The sequence below is a fragment of the Falco peregrinus genome, chromosome 3 (genome assembly GCF_023634155.1).
Source record: "Falco peregrinus isolate bFalPer1 chromosome 3, bFalPer1.pri, whole genome shotgun sequence".
Classification (NCBI taxonomy): Eukaryota; Metazoa; Chordata; class Aves; order Falconiformes; family Falconidae; genus Falco; species Falco peregrinus.
The window spans coordinates 109,535,530-109,563,431 of NC_073723.1; the positions used below are offsets into that span (position 1 = coordinate 109,535,530).

Consider the following 27,902-nt stretch of genomic DNA (forward strand, 5'->3'; position numbering starts at 1 on the left):
AGCAGTCAGACACATCCAAAGGACTCTGACAGCCAGCTGCAGGGCCACCATCCCCTCCCACCATCCAGCTGCCCTCCCCATCTCTCCCTTCCCCCCCTGCAAACCGCCACCCCCCACTTCCAAACCCTCGGTGGTGCTGCTCACCCCTGCACCAGCCACCCTGAATCGAGGAGGTGGTCATTTCATCTTGGTCATTTCACATTTTGAAACACATCTGTCAGGTGATGACCAATTGCAAAATAAGAAACAAGCAAATGGGAGGAAATGTGCACATAAAAAATTTTTTTCTCCCAGCATATTGTCAATAAGCTGCAATTTTATCCTTCCACAGGGAAGGGATTTAAGTTCTTGAATGATATGATGCTTGGCGATGTCATTTCTTTTTTTCATTAAAAAAAACCAAACCAACCCAACCAAAAATTTCCAACCCCAAACTCACAAACTGGTGTTAACAAAACAAGGTAAAAGGACAAATCTCCCCAACAATGACAACTGAAAAATAAAGGTACACGTCAGCATTTGTAATAAAAACTACTACATACTGTACTTGGGAAGTCTTCTGGGAAAAGATCATTGGCATCTAGTGAGGACATCACTAAAAGTCTTGTGCATGTGATATGTATGAGACAATGATGCCACTGGAGGGTGGATGGACAGACCCTTAGGAAACTGTCACTCACAAAACTGTTCCATGACAAGAGAAAGTAAGAGATGTAAAAAGGATTGGTTTTCCCCATCCCCACCCACCCCCCCAAGCGTTACAGATTCCTTCTCATTTGTCGGAAACAGCCTCTTCTAGTCTCAGTTTATTTGTGTTTTTTTTTTTAAAAAAAAAAAGTCTTCAGCTTTTGAAGAAGTCCATCAATTTCTGAGATGCACTTGGTTCCACAGCACCAAAGAGCTTCAGCTCTCTCTCCCCTTTCATTTCCTAACAGTGGCTGTTGGGAAGGACTGCTGGCTGCAGGCCATTCCCAGAGCTGCCATCCCACGTGAGAAAGAGAAGTGCTTCTCGTGACCTTTCGTTGCATTCATCTTCTTGAAAAAGTCTCATTGCTCCAGAGGTGCCTGCGCCCAGCTGCAGCAGCCTTGTGCAAGAGGAAACAGATGAAGCTGCTCTTCTCTTCCTTTGGAGACTCCCATTGGTCTTGGAGCCCTTTTCAAGAATGCAATTGCTTTATTATTATTTAAAAATATTTCATAGGTTTTTTGTTTTTGTGTTTGTTTTTGTTTTTTTTTTCAAAATAGTTGTCTTTTTTTTGTTCCCTTTTTCCATTGCTTAAATTCTAGAAGCTCTTGGTGACTTCTTGTTGCTGATGACGGCGTTTCTTCCTGTTGCCATGATCCTCAGAGCAGCTGTCTGTCTCTGGTCCACGCAGAACACTCAAGAACTGGAGCTTGAACATACAGGGGCAAAGGGGAGCAGGGCCTCGAGGAAGAGGAGGACACGTAGCTATCAAACCTCCACAGACTGAATTTGGTTCATCTGTGCTCTCATCACCTGGATACTGTTCAGAATTTTCTTCTGGTGTCCTGCTAAAGTGACCCCAACTCGCAGAATGTCCCTTTGGGAGGAAAAGAAACAACACATAAGCATCAAAAGACATTTTTCTCACAGCAGAACAAGATCACAGGTAAGCGTGTGGTGTACCAGGAGCTGAAGTTTCTGCAGATTTATTCTGCAGCAAATGCCTGCAAACCTGGTGAAACCTCTACTCCTCCTCTTTGACTCTTCCCAGCTCATCCTCCTCATCTTTGCACTTGCTGCCTACCACAGCACCCCCAGAGCACCTGAACCCCAACAGAGAGCGTGAAACCAACCACCACAGGCTCTGCTCACTGCTTGTGGGTGAGTTAGCCTTAGGTATTCTACCCTTGTACCATTTTCATTCTCTCTTGGCACGTTTGGATCCTCTCTCTTATTTCGTGACACAGTAACCCATTTTTTCCATCCCTGGAGACGTACGAACGGGATGTGCTATACCCTCACCAGTGTGCACCTCGCTCCCCCTATGCAGATGTTGGCTGTCCTTGCTACTTTTCCTTTGATCTGATGAGGCCACGAAGTGATTAACTTTTGCTCTTTATCCTCTTTGCAAGGATATGTATGAGGGCGATGTAATTTTTGCACTGCTTCTATTTTTTTATAGCTAGTAGGCATCTGGGAAAAACAAAGGTCATGCCAAGAGCATGAGGGTGACCCTGCGCTGGTCCTATCTGTGATCACTCCAGCTGAGTTTGCTACTCATCTCGCTCTTGGATAAATCTCAGTCATGAATTCTCCTGGTCAGGGAACGGATGGCATTCATGGGACACGACCCATACCTCCCTCTAAGGATTTTCAGTTGCCTTTTCTCCTTCCTAGAGGGTTAGGAACAGACTTACGAGGAAGTGTGGCAAAAACCTTGTCTTGTTTAGAGTGGAAGTCACTGGGCAAAGAAGGGCAAATAGGAGCTCCATGGAAAGGTGGAAAAAGTCATCTAGCATGAGTGGCACATGAGCCTGTATGTTTGCTTCAGAGTTTGCTTTAGACCTTGCTTCTTCGGTCAAACAACAGGAGTATGAAGAAGGAAAGCTGGGCACGGGGCTGTGCCACAGATGTACGCATTCTGCTTGGTGGTAGCCGACTGGAGACCACCACTGGGGTCTCCCATGCCCTGGGAGACTGGTGTGAGGGTGAACGTCCCAGACACACCTCTGCTGCTGCTCAGCCAAACTGGAACCCTGCTAGCACAGCACGCGGCTGGCAACCAGGACAGCATCCTTCACAGGGACAGCTCTTCTTCCAAAGGGTTTCCATTCCCTCCTCCGCCGCAGCCAAACGTGCTGAGCTAGGGAATTTTCCTCCTTGGATGAGTTTGGCACTTTGACTTTGGCTTTTGTTCCGATTGGAAACAAAGCCCAAAGTCTTCACCGATGTCTGTAACCCAGAGTAAGGCAGTGGCCGTGCACAGCCCAGTGCTTCCCAAGCTTTCTGCCCTGCACACAGACCATTTGGTGGGCCAGGTGGTCCAGCCTGCAGACACACCAGTGAGAGACCTTTCCAGAAGGTCAGTGTTGAAACCATGTGGATTTGATGAACTGAATCAGTTTTCAGCAAACATTTACATTTTGCTGGCTAGCCAAATTTGAAGAAAACAGCAACTCCACTTACATGACCATCTACTTCTGCAGAGACTACTGACCATTAGAACGTGGTTTCAAGATGTTCATGTTTTCATGTTGCAGCATGACTTCCCAAGGAAAAGGACTTGAGTGTCCTTTTCTCCATTATTATGGCCAGCCAAGCATGGAGGAATGTGGGAGGGAGGTTTGCCAAAACTGGTGGAGACATGAGCTGAGGATACCCTTGTGTCTGATGAAGGCACCTGGCAAGGACTTGGAAGACATTGTGAGGGCTGGGCTAAGGAACTGGGAGAGGTGGCACTTAAGGGACACTGAGCATGTCCATGAAAAAACAGATTTCACTAGCTGGACCACCTGCAGGGGTTGGGTTGTGGTGCGGGTGTGATGTCCCAATTTGGTCCAAGTTCTTCCTTGCTAACCTTCAGAATTTATGAACCCTCTTCTGTTGTATGAACACAGCCTTTAGTGTGCCAAAATCATCCCCAGGGCCCTGGGGTTCTAAAACAGATGTACTGAAATAACCAGAATTGCCAGCTGAATTTCAGCAAAATGGAAGCAAATAAGAACAAAAAAAGCCAAAAAAAAATTTAAAAATGTAGTTGGGCTGTTGCGTGAACGGGTTCTGTTTCATCGGTACACTGAAACTCTGGAATTAGGCACCAAATAGAAAAAAACCTTCCTGGTTACCAGGCAGAGAGCACCACAGCACTTACAGATGGCTTTAATGCTTGCCACTTTCTTAGGCAGGGTTTCTAAAACTAACTGCAACCAACCACAAATCTTTCACCAGAGGCATCAAAGCTCCAGCTAGCCCCAAGGGATTTCAAAAACCACCACAAATGGATTTCAGCTGCCTGCTTTCTCTGCAGAGCTTGCTAAAACTCTGCCACCGAGGGATGTTTTTAGTGGATGCAAGGCAATTCAGAACAAACTTGAAACCATCTGGACTTTCAGAGGCCTTTCTTAGGCAGAAATTTGTTTGCAGTGTGCTTGTCTCCATCACCAATACACCATACGTCCAAGAGGAACGTGGAGCCTGAAAGTGCTCTTGAGTGGCTGGAGAACTGTCTGATGCCAGCCTGAAATCTCCATTTGTTCCATGTTGGGGTTTCAGAGACCCTGGTGGGGGTCTTGGTTCTCACAGCATGTTCTCACACACATGCAGTGTGATGGTGTGGAAATGAATTCTGCAGATCCAGAGCGACAGACAGTCTGGAGACAAGACAGAGCCTGCAGAACAGAGCAGTTCTGCAGAAACAGCACAGACTACAAGTGGGTCCACAAAGCAACAAACTCTATAAAAAGCAACATCATCTGAAAATAAGATCTAGTTCAATAGCAACTAATTGTTGTTGAACTACTGAGACTTTTCCTTGTGCTTTGGGACTAGAAGCCTGGGCACTTACTCTACAGTCATCTGAGATACTACGTCAAAGGTGGTGAAGCCAGCACTGGCAAAGCTCTCCTTGTACTGGCTCATCTTGATGGCATCCAGCCATTCATCCACAGTGTTGAAGCTGGTATAATCTGGGATTGTGCGGTCGAGGAGGGGGAGGTTCATCCTGAAACACAGAAAGGGGGAATGAGCAGAGCAAACAGCAGCAAGCACGTGTATTTCTGCACCCTCCATCAGCCAGAGGGACCTGGACCAGCATCCTTCACAGTGCCTGCACCGCACCGCGTTAAGAAGTGCCCCCCAGAAAGCACTCTGTTCGACTGAGGAAGGATTATGTATAGAGCATCACAGAAGTCTTTCTGGATCGGTTTGTAGGAGCCATCAAAGGCGATGGGACACAGCTCTCAAATCCTGGCTGCATAAGGGGAGAAAATGCATTCTCATCATGGGACCAGTGCTTCCCCCAAGCTGGTGTGTTCCCACCCCGTCCAGGAAACATCGTACTGCCTGATAAGGCTTCATCTGCCTCCACTGCCTGCCAGATTGGGCTACCAAAGCAACACGCCCACCCAGCAATCATGTGCACGTGAAACCACGATGCTCCTCTAACTGCACAGAGTACACTGTCCAGCTCAGTGAGCCGTCTGGATTCACCAGATCTAACCTGCCCAAGGACAGGGACAGGGTGACCTTGACATCCCGTAATGCCTTTCCTATAAAGGACCAAACAACACAGGCCAAACTGCCTCTCTAGCTAGCCTAGAGAGATGCCAGGATGGTGCCCAGCAGGACACGAAGGACAGCCGATCTGCAAACAGAAGCGAAAGGACAAGAGGAAGACAGAGATACATACCCAGAGGAGAGAGGTGCCATGGCTTTCAGGCTGTTAGGATTTCGGATCATTTTATCTAAGGTGTTGACAATTTGCCCAAATTTGGGTCTATGGTTTCGGTCCTTCTGCCAACAGTCAAGCATGAGCTGGTGTAGGGCATTTGGACAATCCATAGGGGGTGGCAGCCGATAGTCCTGTTCAATAGCATTTATCACCTGCAAGAGGAGTCAAAGAGATCAATACAGTTGCAATAAAACCTATTGAATCCATAACGTTCCTTTCCTTGGATCCTGAGGGTGGGCGGGCCAGCCATTCTGCACTGGGGCTGCTCTGCCTACCCTTAGTGCTGCCCACCACCTCGGCCACCACCACACACTCCTCTTGAACTCCCAACCCTCTGCCTGTCACCTTGTCCTGTGATGAGCCATGCCCATCCGTCTCCTGACCTAGGGAAAGAGAGCACGTGTGAGCCTGCAGCTCCAGGCACTAGAAAGGTGACTCAGAGATAAGGGTTCATGTTTTCAGACAGGGACACAGCACAACAACACAGCTTACTGGGAGGAGAACATCCTCATCTGGTGAAGGATCTGCTTGTGATTTCCAGCCCGGGGAAGTTGCCCTCGTGTTTTCCTTCCTCCAGTTCTACTCCTGCCAACCACCCAGCCCTTCCAGGAGCCAGAGCTGTGCCACAGGACAGGGCTGGGTGTGCTGAGCCAGCAGTAAGGGCTGCATCTCCCCATGATCTTCTACATATGCAGACCAAAGGACACAGCAGTGGGGACCAAGACCTTGGTCAGCAAAGCCCGGCACAGGAGAGCTTTGCTACGGCATGTGGAGCAGGGTTGAAGCTCACCTTGCCTAAGCCATGCTGCAGCTCTGTGGGCCCACACAAGATGGCTTTGGCTGCTGCCCATTTGGACTTAGGGCACGACACAACCTGGGACAACGTCTGGTCTTGCAACATTCAGTGGAAACAGCACGTGCACCAGGGCTAGAGGGTCTTCTTCAAGGGGAACCCCATTTCCCTGTCACTCTGCACATGGAGCCCTCCATCCCCATCTGGGTGATCAAGGAGGACGAAGCTGCACAGCTTCGTCCAGGGGCATATGTTTCTCTGACAGAGGTACGGGACAGGCAGTCTTCTCCTACCTTCTTGGCCTTGTACGTCCTACGGTCATACACATAGCAAGGGCACTGAAAGGCAAGCAGAAGGAGCCTTGGATACTACAAACAGGCTTGTGCATGGCCACAAAACCCAGAAGCAAGGATAAAAACCAGAACTGAGGGATACTGCAGGAACTGAAAACCAGGGTGGCATTTGGAAATGACCAACTCTCCAGAGAGATGATGAAGAAGGGGAGGAAGATTGACAGAACCTCCCTCAGGGATCCAGAGGAAGGACCTCGATGTCCCTGGCTCTTCTCCATGTGATCCATGTGATAATCCACGTGATCAAGTCTACCATAGCTTTGGCCAGCCACGTCTTGCGTACTTCCAATGACAGAAACGTGTCTGCTGGGCTACCCCAGGGCTGCGCCACTCTCCTGGGGAAGGAGTAGCGATCCCCACACAGCGGCGTGATGTTGAGCAGGAAGGCTACATGGTGAAAATTGAGGACACTGCAGCTGGGACTGGGAAAGCAGCAGGGAAGGGTTGGTAGAGAGAAGGCACTGGAGGTGCTGTGGCAGCAGAAGGCTGCTGCTGCAAGGAAGGGTAGGGACAGATCCCTGCCAAGCAATCCAGGGCATGAGGTGGGGCATCTGGCAGGGCTGAAGACAGACTGTGGCTTCAGGCGGAGAATGGATTTGGAGGGTGCTCCAGACACCGATGTGCATGGCCAAGGTGCTGGAGATGCTGACCTGAGACAGATGGGGGCTCGCACCGCTGATGTCAAAACGTGCCAGAGGGAAGTTCTCCCTCCCTTCTGCCCCCCCTGGCTGGATATGACGGTGCCCCACTGGGCTTGTGAAGGTCCGACTTGAAGCATTGTCGGTGTGCTTTGTGCAGCTCTTGGCTCCTGTTCAGGGATTCCCCCAAGAGGTGCAAGCTGTCCCCTCTCCCAGCGCTCTGGATGGCAGATGTATCCGAGGCAGAGGGGAGGGGAAGCATGGCGGGGAGCAGGGCTGGGGAGGGTCATCACTCAAGCATCAAACACTCGCCTCCGGCATGGACCAAACGGTTTCCCAACAAGCCACCCGCCTCGCTGCCATCAGACACATCCCTTGAGGGGGCACATGCTGCGCCCCCCGCCTCCTCTCCCGCCCCAGCCTCCCCAGGCGCTCACACCCCGGGGTCAGGAGGCTAATCTGCAGGGAATATCAGCCACGCGCTCACCCGCAGGGAGGACCAGCTGCAGTTAAGTGGCGACAGCTTCAGGGGCACCATGGCCTGCAGCAGCAGAAGGGGAAGAAGAGGCTGGGGACAGGCGCCACGCAGCAGGCTGTGCCAAGGAGACGGGCATGGGCTCTGCCATCCCCACCGGCTGAAGCAGTGCTGCTGCAGAGCAGGGGTCGCAGCAAGAGGAACCATTGAGAGAAGGAAGCCAGGGGGAGGAGGAGAAGGGAAGAGGGATGGCAGAGCGCTACGCGTGCAGAGGGATGCTGAGGCAGGGAGAAGGGCGGTGACACCTGGCTGCAGGAAATCCTTGAAACTGTGGGCGATAAAAGCCTTAACAGGAGGGGAATTGTCCTTTCTGAGAACGGCATACCCCTAACTCCTTCCCCTTTGGCTCAAAGATTTGATGCAAAGATTTTTCTGGTATGCCAGGGCCTGAGGCAAGGCTGTGAACAGCCGAAGGTGCAAAGATATCATCTATCCATTCCAGGTGTGAGGAACTACCTTGAGTAACTCTCCCACCAAGCACGAGTGAGGAAATTGTCCCACTCTGAAGAAACCTGACGTGGTTTCTTCAGATGGGGTTATACTGACTTGAAAACAGTTGTCTGACTTGCCATCGGGGTGGGTGGAGTGGTACAAGTCAGGTGGGAGCTGGCGCTCACTCTCTCCCTGTGAGTCAGGGGTTTTTCAGGAGACCACAGGATGATGGAGATGGAGGTGACAGTCTGAAGGCTTCCAGCGGACTGCCCAGAGGCAGCTCTGAAACAAGCTGGAAGCCAGGCAGATGCTGTAGCATGCAGGTTTGCAAGAGTCAGGCTTGCAGCAGGGGGGAAGACAAGCCTTCTGCAAACCAAGGGACCTCCCGGGAAATCCTGAGGGTTCACAAGGTGGAGACTGCATGAAGAAGGGCAGCTCTTCAGAGAGACAACGTCACAAGAGACCTACGACCCTCACAGCAAAGGGGTCTTCTGGACACCCGTAGCATGCTGCACAGCACTCATTGCTGCTGGATGGGTGGGCTTTGACCACCCAGGTATCAGGAGGTAGAGGGAGCATGGCATTGCTGTGGTGGAGTGGACTGCAGCCACGGGTCCCCCTTGCACGGGGGCAAGGGCTCACGGAAACTTGCCTGGGTCCCAGGGAGCAAGGAGTGCACATAACAGTTCCACCTGAATTAGAGAAGAGTCATCAAGTATTTAAAATTAAGCATGTCCTGAAATACTTTGTGGGTTTGGATTCTAGCTGCGTACAAGATGCTTGACTTCTTACACATCACAGGGCAAGCTTGCCAGGGCAGGTTTAACGACTATCTAGTGGCGGATGTCCTTGACCATGACAGGGGGGTTGGACTCGGTGATCTTTAAAGGTTCCCTCAAACTCAAACCATTTTACAACTCGATGTGTCTAGAACAGACTTCCACCAAATGCCTGTGGTCTCCTGCAGATGAAGATCTGCTTGCTGCTCCAGGAGCTCTCAGGTCTGTGGCAGCATTTTATTTTCCACGTGCCTGCTCCCTTTGCTCCTGGACATGCCTACCACCCTCAAGATGCTCACGTTAACCCTGTCCTACCCGCAGTGGGTGCTGTACAGTCCCAAACTTCTGCCACAACCGCACAATGGGACCAAAAGCCAAAGTTATCCCCATTACTTCTTCCAAAGGTGTTGACCTTGGACACATCTCCCACGACAGGGAAGCTCTGGACATGCCACAGGCTGGGTCTAGCTGTAGCCATGCTTTGGCTTTGCAATGCTCCCAATTTCAGTGTTTCTTCTCCTTGTTTCTTAACAACTCACATCTTGATTGGTCATGTCCCAGTAAGGCCGCTCGCCATACGACATCACCTCCCACATGACTATTCCGTAGCTCCACACATCGCTGGCCGATGTGAATTTTCGGTACTGAATTGCCTCAGGTGCTGTCCACCGTATTGGGATCTTCCCACCCTGCAGGAAAAAACAGAGAGGCCGGTAAGAGGAAAAGAAAGAATGACTGAAACCAGTGACGGAGCAGGGGGCAGGCTGCCCAGGGAGGCTGTGGGGTCTCCTTCTCCGGAGACATCCAAACGCGCCTGGATGGATCCTGTGCAGCCTGCTCGGGGGGAACCTGCTCCAGCAGGGGCTGGACACGGTGATCCCATGATCCCAGAGGTGCCTTCCAGCCCCACCGTGCCGAGATTCTGTGATCTTCTTTAGTATGGCATGCATGGACACTGGTGAGAAATGGGATGGACTGGGTGGGCGCTGGGGTCTCCATCATCCTGCTGGGCAAGAGCAGCTCTGGAGAAATCAGAATGACTTTCTACCCCCGTAGAGGAGTTCTGCACCGAAGGGGACAGGAATGGTGCACCCAGCACGGGGCCACTGGGACTGCCACACTCTGCTTAAGCCCTTGCAGACTCCTGATTTTCCACCAGGCTCTTTGGACTCGAAGCATTCACAACTCAGGGGACCTTCTGAAGGGAAAATCTTCCCCTATGCTGAAAAATAAGCAAAAGTGCCTGCATTTTGTGGCTGTGAGAAGATTACGGAACATTATACTTTGTCAATGAATAATTACCGTGTCTTATTAAGGGTCTCCTAGGACTTACTAGGACTCAGGCCCTACACATGCTAGAATAATGAAAACAAGATAATGTTCCTTAATCTTCTCACAGCCACAAACCTCAGACAAAATATTTTGTTTTCCACAGGAGGGGGAGACCAAGTACTCCACACCAAACATGACAGCCTCTCCATCAGGCATACTCTTAACAGAGCTCCTGACAAGCAATGGATTGAAAAAGAGGATAAAAAAGAAGTCCTGAAGTAGAAATTACAGACTGGGTATGTTTGGAGGATCCTTGTGGGAACTCACTTCTGCCAGACCTTCCACCTCTCTGGTGATCTGAGCCAGAGCTTCATCACCCTGTTGGAGAAGGAGATTTTCCTTCGGTCCAGCATGAACCTCCCAAGCCATATCTTGTGGCTGTTCCCATCCATGAACACAAGGTTTCTGGGGTAATTAGAATAAAAAACACTCCTGCATCTTGGGACATTTGAGGATGGTGCATTTTGAAGAGGAAGACATCATTACTCCAGGTACTTTGTTATAGTGGGTGCACATATTCTATCATTATAGATTATATGTGTCCTGCTACAGTGCCCACAGTTTAAGAAGAATAAATGAGAGATGAAAGAGAGAAAAGCTACAGGCACAGTAACAGGAATAGAAAACAGCAGCAAACACTAGAAGCTCCCATGTATTTAGCTTAACAAAGGGAGAGTTAATTGCATGTAAGTATCATGTCATGAAAAATGAATGTTGCTAGTGTTTCTAAAAGCTATAGGATGACTATATAAGACTGAAAGGTTGATGTTTGAAGCTACACAAGTTCAGATGAGAATGAAAGTGCACATTTTTAGGTGTTTGTTAGGTAATTCACTAAGAGCTATGCCAGACATCTCTTCACTGGCAGCTTGGAAAGATCTGGGAGAGATGGTTTCCTACAGCTCATGCCCCAGCTCTATCAACACTTATTTCCAAGATGTCCTGTCACAGCCATTGTATGCAGGCATCGATCCTCTAGCATCACTGCAGAGGGTTTCTGTATGCCTTTGCGAACAGTGGTATTTACGAGAAGTCCTGGCTGCAATCTCACTGAACAAGAACAACAACAAAATCTTCAAATTATCCTTTGGTCCTGGCGCACATTCTGTAGCCTGAGCCAGGCCCCGAGTCCTCGGTGGGACTTGTGTCACTGGCACCATGGGGATCCTGTCAAGCTGTTCTGTGATCAGGAAACCATTTCTGGGAATGTTTCTCTAATTCCGACAGACTATCTAGATCAGTATCTGGAACTGCAGGGTTTCACCCAGCACGCATCCACTCTTCACTCCATCGTCGCTGGGGCTGAGCCTGTGACGTGACATGAAAAAGGATCACAGCCTCCCAGACAGCAGGGCAGATTGGACAGGGATGGTGAAAAAAAGAAACCCCAGACCTGCTGCCCTGGCAACGAATCTGCAAGGGCAGCATCTCAGAGGACCCCCAGCTGGTCCATGCTGGGGGGGTATAATGCAGCATTCCAACTAAAGGCTTTATCAGGGACATGTATGTGTTTGCAGACGTGGTTGGAAGAAGGTTCGGTTATCCACAGGGATGTCCATAGGGCCCATCAACAGCCACTGGCCCACTGGACAGGATCTTGCAAAAAAAGTCTCCCTTGGTTCATTTAATTGGTCTTTCCCATCCAGCAGCACCTCATTTCCATCGTTAGCACCCTGAAAAAGTGTTCCCCATTTCCAGGGGGGATCTCTGATCCTTCACCACCCATCCCTCCCCCTCTGGATGAGCAGCTTTACCAGTGCACTGGTGTAGGTGGGATCAGAGGTGTCGTCCTCCAGAAAACGGGAGAGGCCGAAGTCAGACACTTTGCAGACCAGGTTGCTGTTCACCAGGATGTTGCGGGCAGCCAGGTCCCGGTGCACGTAGTTCATATCGGCCAGATACTTCATGCCTGCCGCGATGCCCCGCAACATGCCCACCAGCTGGATCACCGTGAACTGCCCGTCATTTTGCTGAGGGGAAGAGAAGGGAAAGAGTCCACATGAGAGGAGCAAATTCACGGCCCGCCATGGTCAGGCAAAGGGCTAGTAGACTCCTTTGACATCGTGTGCCAAGACACAGCCACGCCACAAGTTCCCTCTCAGAGCAAGAGGGTGGGCAGTGGGGAGCTCGCAGGGGCTGGCAGTCACCATCACACAGCCTGTGGACCTCACCACGATGGCTGCTGTCATCCCAACAATCCCCAACCTGGCACAGGAGGGGTCGGAAGGGGCAATCTATTCCTATTTAAGCAGGTTCTCTCCCTTCAACACAGTGAAGGACCCATTTCAACCTCCGACCTGTAAATATTTAGACAAGAGCAGCTGGAGGTGAAGTCCTACTGTGGGAAAGCTATGCCAGACTGTCCCTCCACATCCAGAGAGGCAGAGCAGGGACAGGCACATGTGGGGATGCCTACAGGTAGGCACAGCCCAACACACATCACAGCTGACAGCCTTGGTGCCACCTCTGTTCCCAAGACACAGACCTCCAGGACGTGCAGCAGCTGCCCCAGTGGCAGGCGATGCCGGGCAGTGAAGGGCACTGTTACACTGGCATGAGAAGGGAACCTTCCCCTCCAGTCCTCCCCTGGCCCAACACAATCTCCAGAGCTGCATGATCCTGGGATCTCATACCCGCAAGAAGGAGTCCAGTGAGCCATTCTCCATGAACTCCGTAATGATCATGACTGGGGAACTCTTGGTCACCACCCCCTCCAGGTGGATGACGTTGGGGTGGTCGAACTGCCCCATGATGCTGGCTTCGCTCAGGAAGTCCCGTCTCTGCTTCTCCGTGTAACCAGACTTCAGGGTCTTGATGGCCACAAAGATCTCTCTTTTGCCAGGAAGCTTGAGATGCCCACTGCACACCTCACCGAACTCCCCTGTGAACAGAGGGAAACAGGGATAGGGCTCGTCAGTTCTCCCCGTGAGACTCTGCTCCCAGGGGCTCCAGCCATGCCCACCCTGCGCGCCCCCGAGCTGACCACCCCCCATCTGATCTGTGCTCCCTCCCTCTGCACCAAAGACCTCCCTTCAGGTGCACTCATCATCGGTAGGAAGCACTGGACATGGGACTATAAGCAGAGGGGAACTTCAGGTCTCCAGCACTGGATGCACTTGCTCCTCCAGCACTGGACCATCTTGCTCCTCCTAGCCCAATCTGGAGCTGGTGACACTGGTCTTCCCAGTACACGTAAGGCTAGATCTTCACCAGAGCCTGAGACCACAAAGAAGCACAAAGCACTGCCGAGGGCCAGCCAGACATTCACAGTTCACCTACCTGCCCCGATCACCTGCTCGATTTTGACACAAGAGATATCGATTTCTTTCGCAAATTCCCGGACAGCTTCATTGGGATCTTCGTAGGTGAAGGGATCAATATAGATCTTCATCCCTGGAGTCACTGCATAAATGTGAAGGAGAGAGTCAGACAGAGAGATGCAAATGGAATGACCGATGGCTGGCATCAAGGAAAAGAGAAACTTATTTGTGTGAGGGTCTTCTTTACCTCAGCAGGTCGCGTAATCAAGGGCACGAAGCAGACATAGCAAAGCAGTCTGAGAAAGAACATGCAGAGCCATGTTTGCACAGGACTGTTATAGCTGGGTTATAACGAATATTGGCCCACAAGCCATTGCTGGGGCAGTGGAGGGCTACATCGTTAGCCAGGATTGCGAACTGTGACCACAGAGACCCACCCACCCTCTGCCGCGGGATTCAGCTTCAGCAGATCCAGAGGAAAAGCAAGCGAAGCGTTTGCTCTTGGGAGACGGCGCGATGCCACCCCACGCTCACCATGCTGTGACACCGTGAAGGACCGTTTGTTGAGCCCCGCACACCATCCCACCAGAGGCATGGGGAAGTGGAGGAGGGAACCTGGGCTCAGCTCTCAGGAGATGGTCAGGGGATGCCTTGGGATGTAAACTGAGGCACACGCTACGTTGGTTCTCCACACGGAGCTCTGTCAGGGAGGCAGCTCCAGGCACTTGGTATTACTGACACAGCCACCCAGGCAGACTGACTCCTTCACAGGGGCATCTGTGACCTTCCCTGGGACAGTGCAAGCAGGAGAGACTGTTCAGTCTGCCCCCTGTTCTCCTGACAGGTAACCCTGCCTGAGGCTGGGTTCCCTCTTGGCAGCCTCAACACAGGCCAAGAAAACTGTAGGGGACACCGGGGAAATCACAGGAGCCAAGCTGTTCCTGCGAGGAAGACCAGAAGGCACAGTGATACGCTCACGTGAAAGGCAACGGCCATGGGACCTGGTGAGGTTGGACTGCTGCGACAGGCAGTGGGACCTGGTGAGGCTGGACTGCTATGACAGGCCATGGCCATGGGACCTGGTGGGGTTGGACTGCTGCGACAGGCAGTGGGACCTGGTGAGGTTGGACTGCTGTGACAGGCAATGGGACCTGGTGAGGTTGGACTGCTGTGACAGGCAATGGGACCTGGTGAGGTTGGACTGCTGTGACAGGCCATGGCCATGGGACCTGGTGAGGTTGGACTGCTGCGACAGGCAGTGGGACCTGGTGAGGCTGGACTGCTGTGACAGGCCATGGCCATGGGACCTGGTGAGGTTGGACTGCTGCGACAGGCAATGGGACCTGGTGAGGTTGGACTGCTGTCACAGGCCATGGCCATGGGACCTGGTGAGGTTGGACTGCTGTGACAGGTCATGGGACCTGGTGAGGTTGGATAGCTGTGACAGGCCATGGCCATGGGACCTGGTGAGGCTGGACTGCTGTGACAGGTCATGGGACCTGGTGAGGTTGGATAGCTGTGACAGGCCATGGCCATGGGACCTGGTGAGGCTGGACTGCTGTGACAGGTCATGGCCATGGGACCTGGTGAGGTTGGACTGCTGTGACAGGCAATGGGACCTGGTGAGGTTGGACTGCTGCGACAGGCAATGGGACCTGGTGAGGCTGGACTGCTGTGGAAGGCCATGGGACCTGGTGAGGTTGGACTGCTATGACAGGTCATGGCCATGGGACCTGGTGAGTTTGGACTGCTGCGACAGGCAATGGGACCTGGTGAGGTTGGACAGCCGCAAAAGGCCATGGCCATGGGACCTGGTGAGGTTGGACGGCTGTGAAAGACCATGGCCATGGGACGTGGTGAGGCTGGATAGCTGTGACAGGCCATGGCCATGGGACCTGGTGAGGCTGGACTGATGATGCCACGTCACGTGCTACCTACACCATGGGTCAGCTCTTACCTGCTGCCCATGCAGTTCTCCCCTTTTTATACTCGTTTTTCTGGCCTCTGGCTTGCTCCAGCTTTGGGGGTATTTGGAGAGCAGATCTCACAGCTCACTAAATAAGGAGCCTGACAGACCCAGAGACACAACTCCCATCTCTACATCTAGGATGCTGGTAGGAGTCGGGGGAGTTGCTGCGATGCTCACCAGCTCCCTACACCTCGGCAAGTTGCTAACCATGAGCTGTAGCCTCTCCACAGCAATCACTGCTGGGGAACCACGCAGGGGCTGTGCCTTGGACTGGCACAGTGACAACGTGGCTACAAAGCACCCGGGGCCCGTGATCACTTCATCTGCATCTGGCGGCATCAAGCCTGTGAAGACACAGCTATTAATGCCAGCCCAGCCTGAAGTTGTCATGTTACGCACCACACCCCAGGAGAAAGCGTGAACGTATGTTTACACACGCGGCACAGACTGACAAACAACTGAGAGCTGCATTTACATAATCTTTCTTGAAGAGTGTCGTTTTTCTGGGTAATTTCTAGCTATGCAGCCAGCACGCTGCTGCTCTGGCACGGAGCTGCTGTTCAGGGCTCTGCCTGTTGGGAAATGCTTCCCAGGGAAATACAGAAGCAACAGTGAGTCCCTGTGCTGAAACACTACGAGGTTTTTCCAGGTCTGTACGGGAACAAGGTTATAAAAAGGATAGAAATCCTGAAGCTGCAAGTATAACAGGGGGTAAGTAACAACGGAGGTTTGAACAAAGCAGGATTACAGCGACAGGTCTCCAGTGAAGGAGGAGAAGGGCATTTCAGAGGGCATGCAGCCCGGGGTTAATGAGGGGAAGGAGGATGCACCAGGGTGAGGCAGGGTGAGCAGCGAGGGTGCGAGCAGGAATGCTGGGTGTGAGGGAGCACCCTGCAGTACACAGGGATGTTGGAACGAGGGTGACTGCAAGACAGGGCATGTCACGTATTGTATTATATACCTAGATAGATAGATAGATAATATCTACCAGGATTGTGGGAGCACTGGGATGGGCTCTAGCAAAGGCATCATGAGGTATGTGAACTCCTGCCGAAGGACAGTGCTCTGCAGGAGGTTGGGAAAGGGATCTCACTGCTGCCCAAAGCTGGGCAAAGCTTACGAGTCAGAGTAGCAAGACAAATGTGGTGGCAGGGGGTGCACCGCAGGAGGTGGTGAGGCTTCCGGGGCCGGGGGGGTGGGTGTTGGACATCACAGGGGTTTGTAGAGCATGCACAGGTGTTCACTGCATCCCACAGTTGGCACCCGACAGCACGCAGGTCTGGAGAGCATGGACTCTACAAGGCAGGGCAGGGATCTAGATGATGGGGGACTGGTGGGGGACCTAGACAGCACGGAGGTTTTCTTGTCTGCCCATGCACATGCCTGCCCAGCTAGGTGGCCTGAGCCCTCCCCACACGCCGCAAGGAATGAGTGAACAGGAACACAAACCGAAGAGAGAGCGGACCCCCAGGCCTGGCGGGGGGCCGCGGTACGTACTGTGGCCACTGGTATAGTGCTGCAGCTTGTCAGTGTACTCAGAGTCAGCACGCTCAAAGCCCCGTCTTCTGGAAAGAAAGGGAGTCCTGAGCACTGTCACGGGTCCACTGGGGCCAAGAGATGCACTGCACAGGCATCTGTTTCCCCCTTCACCGCCCTGTGTCCTCCCCTCCTGTATCCCTGCCACCCTCTGCCTCCAGTCACCACCCCCAGCCCCGGGGTGAGCTACACACAGACCTACCTGTTGCACACAATAATGATGACAACTACAGCAATGAGGAACACCAGTCCTGCCGCGGAGGAGCCGATGATGAGTGGCAGTTTCTCCTGGACACTGGTCTGGTACTCGGCTGGCATGCAAGGAAGAGGGCACGAGTTAGTGTGGCACAGGACAGGTCTACATGACCAAGTTCACCAAGGTCAGAGCATGGTCATGAGCGGTGCCCATGTTGGCAGGGCTATGCCAATGAGCTTCCTGGTGTGGTTTTGGTCTGGGGCAGCCAGTGCATGGCTCAGGCTGGCTGTGACATGGGATGTGCCCAGTAGGACGGCTGGATGGAGTTACTGCTTTCGGGTGGGAAGTTTAGTCCCAGGGATGCATGCTGTGCCTTGCTTCTTGGCCTCAGGGCCAAAAAACTTGCTTGGCCTGTTTTATTTAGCAGCACAAATTTAGAAAATAAAGACCCAGGTCTGCATTTGTCATCGACAGCTGTGCACATGAACATCATAAACTTCCTTTCCTCAAAATCCAACCGAGTGGACATGTTCCCATGCCAGAAAAGCTTGGTAGAAACTGACCAAGATTATGTGATTCCCTGCATGGACCACCAAGTGCCCACACCTCTCTCCAGGTCTTCCCAGGTCCAATAAATGCCTGTGCCTTGTCAACGTGCCCTTGAAGGGTCTATCAGCAAGGCGACCAGCACTGCTGCCAGTGCATCTCCATCTTGTTCAAGTCTTTCTAGTCCCTGTGTCACCTTTATGCAGAGTCAGCTGAAGACTCACCTTCAGTCATGGTCTGGAAATACATCTTGCCACTATACCGGCCATACCCGGCCACAGTACGTGCCCGCACCTGGAAGACGTAGATGGTGCCAGCTTTGAGGTTTTGCACTGCCACGGTGTTGGTGGGGCTCTTCACTGTCGTTGAATTTAACTCACTGAGATCCTGCCAAGAAAATACAAATCTGTCATCAGAAAAATACATCCTGAATCAGGCACGGCATTTCGAGAAGGAGGAAGCGCAGGAGACCAGGGTACCAAGGGTGGAGAGACCACCATGGGCCTGAACAAACGGGGAGGGAGACACAGAAGCAAGAATATGAGTATGGATATCCCTGGGCTACCCACCACCTCACAGAAAGGCTCTGATGAAGGTTAGCTAGAAAACTCGGGTTGCTTCTCCAAGCCTTGGGCTCCATGGAGATGGGAACTGCTTCCCTCTTCTGTTCCCACTTCCTCTCAGCACTGTCCTCCTTCCTCACCCCTTCCTCCTGTGCCTGACCCAGCCTCAGCACCCTCTCCATTTGCTCTCTCTTGCCTCCCTTTACCTGTGCTGGAGATAAAGCCACCTTGAACACAGGGTTTTGGACCTCAGGAGAAGTAACGCTACCATCTGCCCCCACAGGGCCTGCTTCACCAGGGACCATGGCTAGGTTTTCAAACACGGGAAACCAAAAGCATATTTAAAAGTGACAATAAGACTACTGCCAAATTTTTGTCCTGCCCCTTGTCCGCAGTTTTTCTAGCTGAAGATTCGAGCAATCGTATCATCATGGTCTATAGATGGTACTACACTTGTGTAGGTGATGGACCCATCACTGCCCTGAGGAATTATGCCCTTAGCTGAGCATCCAGAAGCACTAGTGGGTGGGCAGGACCTCCTTGTCCTAGCCACTGCACAGGAGGACAGACAGTCCCTGTCCCTGCCAGGGACATGGAGAAACAGGTCAACAGGGAGGCTGGCATAGGGGACTGAGTGTGGTCAGGGCGAGGTGGCCAGCTGCCTGGCAGCCACGAAGTCCTGAAAGCCAGTGCAAAGCAGCAATACATGCAAACAGCTCCATGATTCTGGAACCCAGAGAAATCTTAGGAAAGCCAAACTGTGAGTACGACCCCTCTAAAAGGAGGCGCAGGCACCGATATCTGAATCAACTATTTGTAGCGACGCTGCAAGCGCTCACCCTTTCTGGTAACGCCTCTGCTGCGGCAGGTCGGGCTGACTTGGCAGGATCACCGGTTAGAAGAGATCAGCAGCTGACAGCTCAGAATCTGAACTGGCCAGTTTACCAGCCAGTCGCTGAGATCTGCTACCTTCAAGTCACTGCAAAGGGCTCAGCAAACCCCAGAACTCCTACCCCACATGAAGTCACCAGCCAGGGGAGAGAACCTCGTAAGAAGCAGGCAGGGACTGCCAGGAAGATGTCAGGCACATCGTCTGTGCCATCCCATTAAGAGGGACTGAGGGTGTGATCAAGGGACTGGCTGTGAAACTCCACTGGGGGTGGGGGGGGGGACGACACGGAGGGATTTCTTGTCCCATGCTAACAGGAGGTCAGAGCGAAACTCCCAGTGAGGAGCACAGCATCCGCTCCTGCCCACCGACTTGTTCTGCAGGGGAGCGCTGGAGGACAGAGGGTATCGAAGGGGTGGTCAGGCAGAAGGTCCCAACTCACGATGAACCCAGGTTTCCCCACGCGATGGTGCAAGTCACCCAGGCTGTTGCTCTCTTGGGCTGCTTTGGCTACCTGCAGGCAACAGCGACGCAGGAGTCAACGGAGGGTCCGCACTCGGCTTTGTACACCCTTTGCCTCAGCTGCTGGGGCACAGGATGAGTCCAGAGGTTAGCCTGCCCACCCATAAATGATGCGGTTTGCTTCTGGGGACCGCTGGTCTCCTCTCTTCCACTGTCCACATCGCCAGCCATCTGGTGACTTTGCTTTCATGTTCATTCACTTCCAAGAGCAGCACTGGTGCCTTCACTCAGAGGAGCTCCTGCAGAGCCAGAAACTGTGGTTCCAGCAAGGTTACGAGGTCCACAAAGACCAGTCATTCACTACGGTGCTCCAGACAGCAGCCCACACTGAACCAACGTTCTCCTCATGTCCCCGAGACAGCCCGGTGCTTTCCCAATTATTCATCACACCGAAGCAGAATTGCAAGTGCACTGGCATTTGCGAGCTGGATTATATTCATGACCCGGGTTTCTGTAGACTATTTGCCTCACAGCTGCGAAGCAGCTGAAAAACAACATTAACGGAGTTAATTTCTTCTTGTGTTCAGCTTTTGATTGAGCAGTGGGGTGGGGTGGACGGCTGGTAAGAGAGCGGTCTGGCAGGAGTGTGTTTCTCCAAGTGTGCAGTCAAACTTGGAGGCTTGGAAATGCTGATGGCACATGGCTCTGCAGGGTAATGCAGAGCAGCTCTGCAACCCCCTGGGAGACCTCCCCTATTAACAGCCTTCGGGAACAGTCTCCTAAAAAAAATGCAACAGTTTTATCCATCTGGACCTGGCGCTGAAGGTGCCTGGGTATTGCTGGGTTGTTTGGGAATTAAGGCTGATGACAAGGAAAAGCTCAAGTGCAGATACACAAACAAGAAAGATCAAGGGAAGAGGAGCACACAGAAAATGGATTGCCTCATCTGTCTGATCAGACCTGAGCACTCCCTTTCCCAGGCAGGCTAGGAGAGAAACAGGTCAGGAAATATTTAGTTTTAGTGCTCAAGGGCTTGGTTGAATCCTCCCAGGCCCTCGGATGGCACTAACAACACAGCTGGTTTAAAATAATTTGTCCAACTGTTTGAGGGAACTTCAGACCTGCTCCTGGAGGACTTAATTGAATGCAAGGGGCATGCTTACAGGATGGTGGATAGCCGGGGAAATCGATGTCTGTCTCTGTGAGGAAGGTGTGCTCATGGCTGTGCTCTCCGTTAATCCCAGGCAGCAAGGAAAGAGCATTTACACCTCTCCACCCCCCCCTTATCAAACCTCCTCTTTCCCCTTGGCACCTTGCTCAGCCAGCAGCTCTCCAGGAACCTGTGCAATCCCTTCAAACACTTCTCCCCTTTCACCCCTCTGGGCTTCTCCAGGAGGTCCAGGGCATCCCAGGTGATTTAAAGTCCAAGTCCAAGCTGTTGTTTTTCACAGAGGTTTGTGTTTGTTTTTTTGGTTTGTTTTTTTTTCCTGCTGATTATGGTTTGAGTTTAAAAATCCTAAATCAAAATAACAAGCTTCTTATTTCCTCATAGGTATGATTTGGAGTCCTCATCTGGTTCCCCATCCCGTGAGTCAAATCTAAGCAGAAACCAAAGTCTGATCAACAGAGTTTCTGGAAACACAGATAGTCTGTGAAAAGCCTGAAGGATTTGCAAAAATTGTTTCTAAAAAGTCATGTTTTCTCAGCCAAAAGAAAAAAAAAAAAGCCAAAGAAAAATGTCAACTGACTTAATTTGGCAGACAGCTCCTCTGTGCGTCTGCACAGCGGCAATCTGCTGTGGTTCCTGAAGCAAACAGAGCCACACGTACGAAGCTAGTCCAAGGCTGAGTGCCAAACCATCACACACATCTGAATTTTGCTCCCCATGGGATCAAGTGCATTAGGAGAGCTGCTCAGAGGTGATAACAGGGTCCGTGGCGGATCCATGGGGCCCACAGCTCCCAGACTCTCATGGGGGACACCACTTTGGGGAGATCTCAACAGCGTTTGCCCTCCCAGCACCCCCAGACTCTCATGGGGAACACCACTTTGGGGAGATCTCAATAGCATTTGCTCTCCCAGCATCAAGTGTGTTGTGGTAAGAGTGGCTGGATGCCTCTCACAAGAAAACTGAGCCCCAGACAGAACCAGTGCGGCCCCTGGGCACGACTGGGAGCACAGGGAAACTCTCAGGGCTTCCAGACAAGGTTTCCTCTTCATCTTCTTGATCTCACAGTTTTCCCCAGAGAGAGCCCCCTCCAAGGGTGTGGGCAGCACAGGGCCAAGGGGCACCCCAGCTCTTGCTCCATCCTGGGGACAAGTGGGAAACACGGGGCAGCAGCTTTGGCTGCAGGCTTGGGGGGATGCTGGTGTCCAACACTGAAGCTGGAGACCAGAAAAGTCCTCTGAGCCAGCCAGGGAGCCTTCCAGCCACCCTGGCCATGAGCCCTGGTGACACCCAGCCCTGGGAATGCTGGGCTCCTGCCAGAAGCTCCTGGGCACCATGAAGGCTACAAACAGCTCTGCTCCCACTCCCACCTCCACTAGCAGCTGCCACAGGTGCCTCCCCCCCATCCTTCAGCCCTCCAGCCCACCCATGCCCCTTCCCCAGCATCCTTGGAGACATCAAAGGGCTCCCGTGCCTCCTAAAATATTTGCATCGCTGACCAAACCGGGCACAAGGGATGGGCTGAATGTCTTCAAACAATTACCAAATGGCTAACCTAATGCATACCCTAAGCCCAATCACTTTGCATAACAAGGAGAGCTAATTATTCTTTGCAGTGTTTGACACTGCAGTGGGTCTCCAGTTCCCACACTCCAGGATGAGTTTGGCAACATTGGACAAAAACTACTACGCCCTTTCTAAATGAAGACAACACGCACTTTTTTTAATAAGACAAACATTGGCAGGTGCCTCTTGGAGGTTAAAAAAAAATAAATATATACTTTAAGGAGAGGACCACAGAGAGCAGACACCTCATTCGGTGTTTGTGTAACAATCCACACTGATTTGCTCTAACTACATGTGAAAGAAAATCATAATGTTGCCTCTGTAGAGGCATTTTTAATAGCATCTAATAATGGCAATTAATCTGTGAAATGGAAACAAAAATACCCCTTTGTTTCAGGTATTGTGAACAGCTCTTTTCTGTTAACGCTAAAACACTTACCCCAATTTTTTTTTACTTAATTTATGTCTTTACGTAGAAAAGAATCAAGTCAAAATGAGGAGCCAAAACACTTTTTATACAAGATGCATATGCTGCTATTCTTACATTTGACCTGTTTTCATGCTAATAAAATATAATTTTCTACTGGGGAAAAAAAAAAATCCACTGGAAACAACTTAACTAGCTGGAGCGAGATTTTCTGAGCATTCAGAAGCACATGGGACAGTTTGCAATGAAACCTTTTGGAAGGAAAACACCTCTGTAGAGCCTGGCAGCTGAGCGAAAACACACCTGGGATGCGTCTCACACCCCATCCAAATTGCAGTATTGATGGGAAGCAGGGGAAGAGCATGGCATATCCCAAGCTGTGCATTTTGGGACTGTTCCCAGGGATCAAGGAAACAGCTTTCCGTTGCAAAACTCGGCACTGGACTAACGTGAGCCTCAGCTCTGCCAAGCAGCCAGAGGATACAGTGTCACTGCATCACTGAAAACGCAGAAGGCTCTTTACTGACCAAATCCAGCATATAAAGACCTTGGCTCGTGATGACTAGGGATGGATCAGACCTTGAGTGAGCTTATTCCCCTTCTTTTTTAACCTGTTTTCAGATCTTCTGAGGTTTGCTTGCTGTGGGACCGAGCTGTGACCCAGTGAGCCCTTTCTGGGAACGATGTACACGTTGGGTTGGGGGGAGATAAAGACATGCCTTTCTCCTTCAGCCAGAGCACCAGCAAAAAAGTATCCCGAGAGGTTCAAAGGATTCTGCCCCTCTGCTCCGCTCTCGTGAGAACCCCCCTGAACTACTGCATCCAGCTCTGGAGTCCTAGCACCTCAGGGAAGGGAAGACACGGACCTGTTGGAGCGGGTCCAGAGGAGGCCACAGAAATGATCCGAGGGCCGGAGCCCCTCTCCTACGAGGACAGGCTGAGAGCTGGGGTTCTTCAGCCTGGAGAAGAGCAGGCTCAGGGAGACCTTATCACTCTTTTCAATACTTAAAGGGGGCTTATAAGAAAGATGGGGACAGACTTCTAGTAGGACCTGTAGCAATAGGACAAGGGGTAATGGTTTTCAACTAAAGGAGAGTAGATTCAGACTAGATATAAGGAAGAAATTCTTTAAGGCAAGGGCGGTGGAACACTGGCACAGGTTGCCTGGAGAGGTGGTGGATGCCCCACCCCTGAGAACACTCACGGCCAGGCTGGACAGGGCTCTGAGTGACCTGCCTGAGTAGAAGATGTCCCTGCTGATGGCAGGGGGTGGACCAGATGGCCTTTAGGGGTCCTACCCAACCCATTCTGTGATTCCATGAAATACTGGGACAGAACAGCCTCAGCACGAGCACGTGGGGCTGCTTGCGCTGCGCTCCCCGTCAGGGCTGGTACCGCACCATTCCCTGAGCGTGCTGTGGACCACCTGTCCCCATCACCAGGGACGGGCTGTGTCCTACGCTCTGACAACGAATGGGGCAAGCAGACGCTCACCTCCAGGTCGACTGCAAAGAGCAGCCATGAAGAGCAGCTTCCCCTTTAGACAAAAATTCCCATTTTATTTGCAGCCCCCCGCTGAAAACAGAGGGGAGGGGAACAAAAGAAAGAGGGGGAGAGATTATGAGAAAGAAAGAGGAGAATCCTCTGAGCTCCCCGAGATCTTCTCCCTCTATGCTGAGGGCACCCAGGGAAAGGACCCCTCTTTGCTTTCCAGATCTGCCTTGTCCTACTCATCCATCTTGCCACGTATTCTGGGATCATTTCCAAGGGTCAAATAAATGGCTGTGATTTATGCAATATAGGTCAGGACCTATTTAACAGCTTACAAAGAAGCTCCCCCCCTTCCCTGTTCTCCCTCAGGCTCTTGGTGATGAGAAAATAGGTCACAGGCAGGCAGTGGTGGGGGGATTAATAATTTCTTCCGGCAACTGCTGGGAAAAATATTTTCAGTTCCATTTAATCGTAAAGCTTTTTAATTAGTTAGTTTGCAATTTTTAATGTATAGTTTATAAGCTCTTGTGTTAAGGGGGCAGATTTCTGCAAGAAGAAATCTCCTGCTCCCCACCTCCCCCAGGTAGCACGGATGAAGTTCACCAGGCAGCCAGAGCTTGGCAAGTCCTGGTTGACATCAACGTGGTCTTCAGGTTCCTCAGCAGCCACACAATTCCAGCCCCATGGGATGGACACCCTGGCCCAGCCCTGGCCTGCACTCCCTCTGCTTGCCGGGGCAGGGGGGAGGTGGAAGGGGCATGTTCCTCATGTCCCCCGAGTTGTGGGACCCCTCCGTGTCAGCCTCCCCTGACTCCGTGGGGCAGTAGGTACCCTCCATGGGAGTATGGGACAGCTTCTCCCTGGTATACAACACCCGGCTACAGGCTGCTGCACAGAGATGCCCAACTCCTCTTTGGTGTAAAAGCACTGATGGAGAGCATTATATCAAACTTCCAAGACCAGACACTCAGCTGGTGTGGTCCAGCCTGGGATGCTGGATGGGATCCAGACGCTCCCTACCATCCCCATTCCCCACTAATGCCTCAGTGGCAGAAAGGGACAAATTAGACCCTGGGCCCTGGCTACCCAGCTCTCCCTGCAATGGGTCCACCTGCCACAGGGGCTGGAGAGGTGAAGGGAGAAGCTCCTCCTGAAAGACCAGTAGATCTTCCACACTTGCAGCACGGTCACTGGAACCACTGCTGGACTCCAAAGGGTTCCAGTCACTGCCACCCGCAGCAAGAGACATAACCTATGGATCAACCAACTGCCGTAGCCCGGTGTTACGCCCTCAGGCGATGCCTTATACCACCTCCTCTCCCAGACACCTAGGGGTGAACCCTGCCAAGGTCCTGCGGTACCTTCTCATAATATTGCAGCTCATAATCCAGGATGACTCCGTTGGGTTGGTCAGGCTGAGACCATGAGAGGGTAATGCTGTCCACAGTGCGGCTGACCTGGTGCATGATGGACACAGCTGAAGGAGCTGGAAGAGAGAGCAAGAGAGAGGCCTCAGTCAGATGCCTGCATGGGCAGGACCTGCATCCCCTGGTTTTTATTGTGTATTATTGCTGTTTGGAGCTACTGAATTTGCTTCCAGCAGTGGCAGGGCTGTCCAGGGGTCAGGAGATCCCGGCTTTTGCTGTTTGTAGGGAGCAGTTAAAGGAGAACAAAATGTTTCCACTGCTCATTAAGAGTTTGTAATTATAAAACACGTAGGACAGCATCTCGGGCAGGAAAACAGATCGTTCCCAGGCAAAACGAGCTCAGGGCTGGAGCAAACACAGCCTTGCTCCCCTGGAAAAAGTACTACCAGCCCAGCAACATGCAATCCTCCCTGCTTGCCACCGGGAAATAGGGGGGGTTTAGATTTTTACATTTGCCTAGAGAAGCTTTACAAGGCACAGGCAGTTGCAGGAAGCGAGCAGCTCCTCTCCGTCTCAGTGTGCTGGGTCTGCAAGTTGCACATGCCAATCAAGGGAGGTGCATACAGCAGCCTGAGCATGCAAGGCAAACCTGACCTGACACGCTGACAATGGTGAGTCGCCCGCCTCGTCGCAGTGCCCTGGAAATAGCACACCCACAGACGCCACTTGTCCCACTGAGCACAATGGGACCTTCCAGCAGCTCCTCAGCCATCCGAGCCAGCTGTCCACCCCCTGCACAGCCCTGCATCGCCTACGCGGCTTGACGCATGGCCAGGTAGGATCAGGGCAGTCTTGGCTGGTGCCACGCTGTGGGAAAACTGTCCTCCAGGGACCTGTGCTAACAAGCCCGTGCGGCAGGGAGCACAGCGTGGAGCTGCCACCTCCGTGGGAACCCCTGACCAGCCCTGGTCCTGCTGGCTGTGCACCAGGGCAGGTGAACAAGCAGCCTGGACTGCTTTTAATGGCTCAGGTACTGCTGGCAGAGATGCCACAGCATGGCAGCTATCAGCCTGCAGCTGCCCACCCTTGCTGGAGGGGCTGATGCACACCCATGTCCCTGTTGCCTCCTCTTCAGGGCATCCGAGATGGGGTGAGCACGTGTCCCTGCCCAGCCTGCTGCCGGCACAGCCTCCACGGACGGACGGCACTCCGGCCGTCATCCCAGACCTCACCCAGCACCAAGCCGGCCTTGGAGAGCGCTAACCCCAGCACAGCGTGCGCCCTGGCACGCCTGCCAGCGCAGAGGCACCGCTTCAGCAGCTCCAGGGCAGAGGGGAAGCCTCAGGGGTGGGAGAGGACTGCAAAGTGGTAGCGAGAAAGCTTCCCCATCACCTGCATGCCAGGCCTGGTTACAAATGGATGCAGAAAGGCTTGCGCTCAGAAGGGCTTTTACCAGGTCCAACCCTTTCAATATTTCATAGAAGAACAACTCATTTGACAGCTCTGAGAAACAGCTCGGAGGAGCGGCGCACAAAGCAAAGCTCCCCTCGCCCATCTCCAGTCTGGTTTCCCTTGGCATCATGAGCAGCGACAGAAACCACGCCAGCCGAGGACTGCAGACAGGGCAGGGGGAGGACTGCGCTACGTGGACCAGCGTGGCTGCAGCATGCCCTGGCACATAACTGTAATGACTTACAGCTGAGCCACCCCTCCCAAAACATATCAACAAAAGCTATTTTTTCTGATGCAGCGTCCCTGCACTTCACCACTGGGTTCCTGGATTCAGAGTGCTGTAGCTCCCAGGACGTTCAACACGCGTGCCAACAGGAGCAGGGGGCTGGGTATGGGTAAAGCAAAACCTGCCACCCCACTGGTGCACCCTTCATCTCCTTGGGTCCTCCCTCTCTTGAAGGAAGGTGCAATGTGGGTCCAGGCTCAGCAAGCATTGGCCATCTCTAGGATGGTCCAGCACTTCCGAAAATCTGAACGAGGGCAGAGAATTTCCAGCATCAGAAGTGTTCAAGGTCAGGCTGGACGGGGCTTTGAGCAACCAGATCTAGTGACAGATGTCCCTGTCCACAACATACGGTTGGACTAGATAATCTTTAACGGTCCCTGCTGACCCAAACCATCCCATGAGTCTAGATCTTGAGACCAAAGCCTCACCTCCTCCCAAATGCCAATCC

The 27,902-nt window shown here is 52.3% G+C and overlaps 1 protein-coding gene across 2 annotated transcripts in view; it reads right to left on the reverse strand.

Moving 5' to 3' along the window:
- Positions 1 to 265: 265 nt before the first annotated feature.
- EPHB2 (EPH receptor B2) overlaps positions 266 to 27,902 on the reverse strand; it is a 129,709-nt gene continuing 102,072 nt past the window's right edge. Inside the window, exons 6-16 of one of the 2 annotated variants that reach the window (XM_055800330.1) lie at positions 25,711 to 25,835; positions 18,008 to 18,170; positions 17,244 to 17,352; positions 17,003 to 17,067; positions 13,556 to 13,678; positions 12,910 to 13,157; positions 12,031 to 12,246; positions 9,484 to 9,633; positions 5,373 to 5,566; positions 4,530 to 4,685; positions 266 to 1,562 (exon numbers count right to left, since the gene is read on the reverse strand). In XM_055800330.1, the coding sequence (XP_055656305.1) occupies positions 1,454 to 1,562; positions 4,530 to 4,685; positions 5,373 to 5,566; positions 9,484 to 9,633; positions 12,031 to 12,246; positions 12,910 to 13,157; positions 13,556 to 13,678; positions 17,003 to 17,067; positions 17,244 to 17,352; positions 18,008 to 18,170; positions 25,711 to 25,835 (1,658 nt within the window). In that variant the 3' untranslated portion in view covers positions 266 to 1,453. Of the gene's footprint in view, positions 1,563 to 4,529; positions 4,686 to 5,372; positions 5,567 to 9,483; positions 9,634 to 12,030; positions 12,247 to 12,909; positions 13,158 to 13,555; positions 13,679 to 17,002; positions 17,071 to 17,243; positions 17,353 to 18,007; positions 18,171 to 25,710; positions 25,836 to 27,902 lie in introns of both variants that reach the window. The other variant, XM_055800329.1, reaches the window with a different exon arrangement.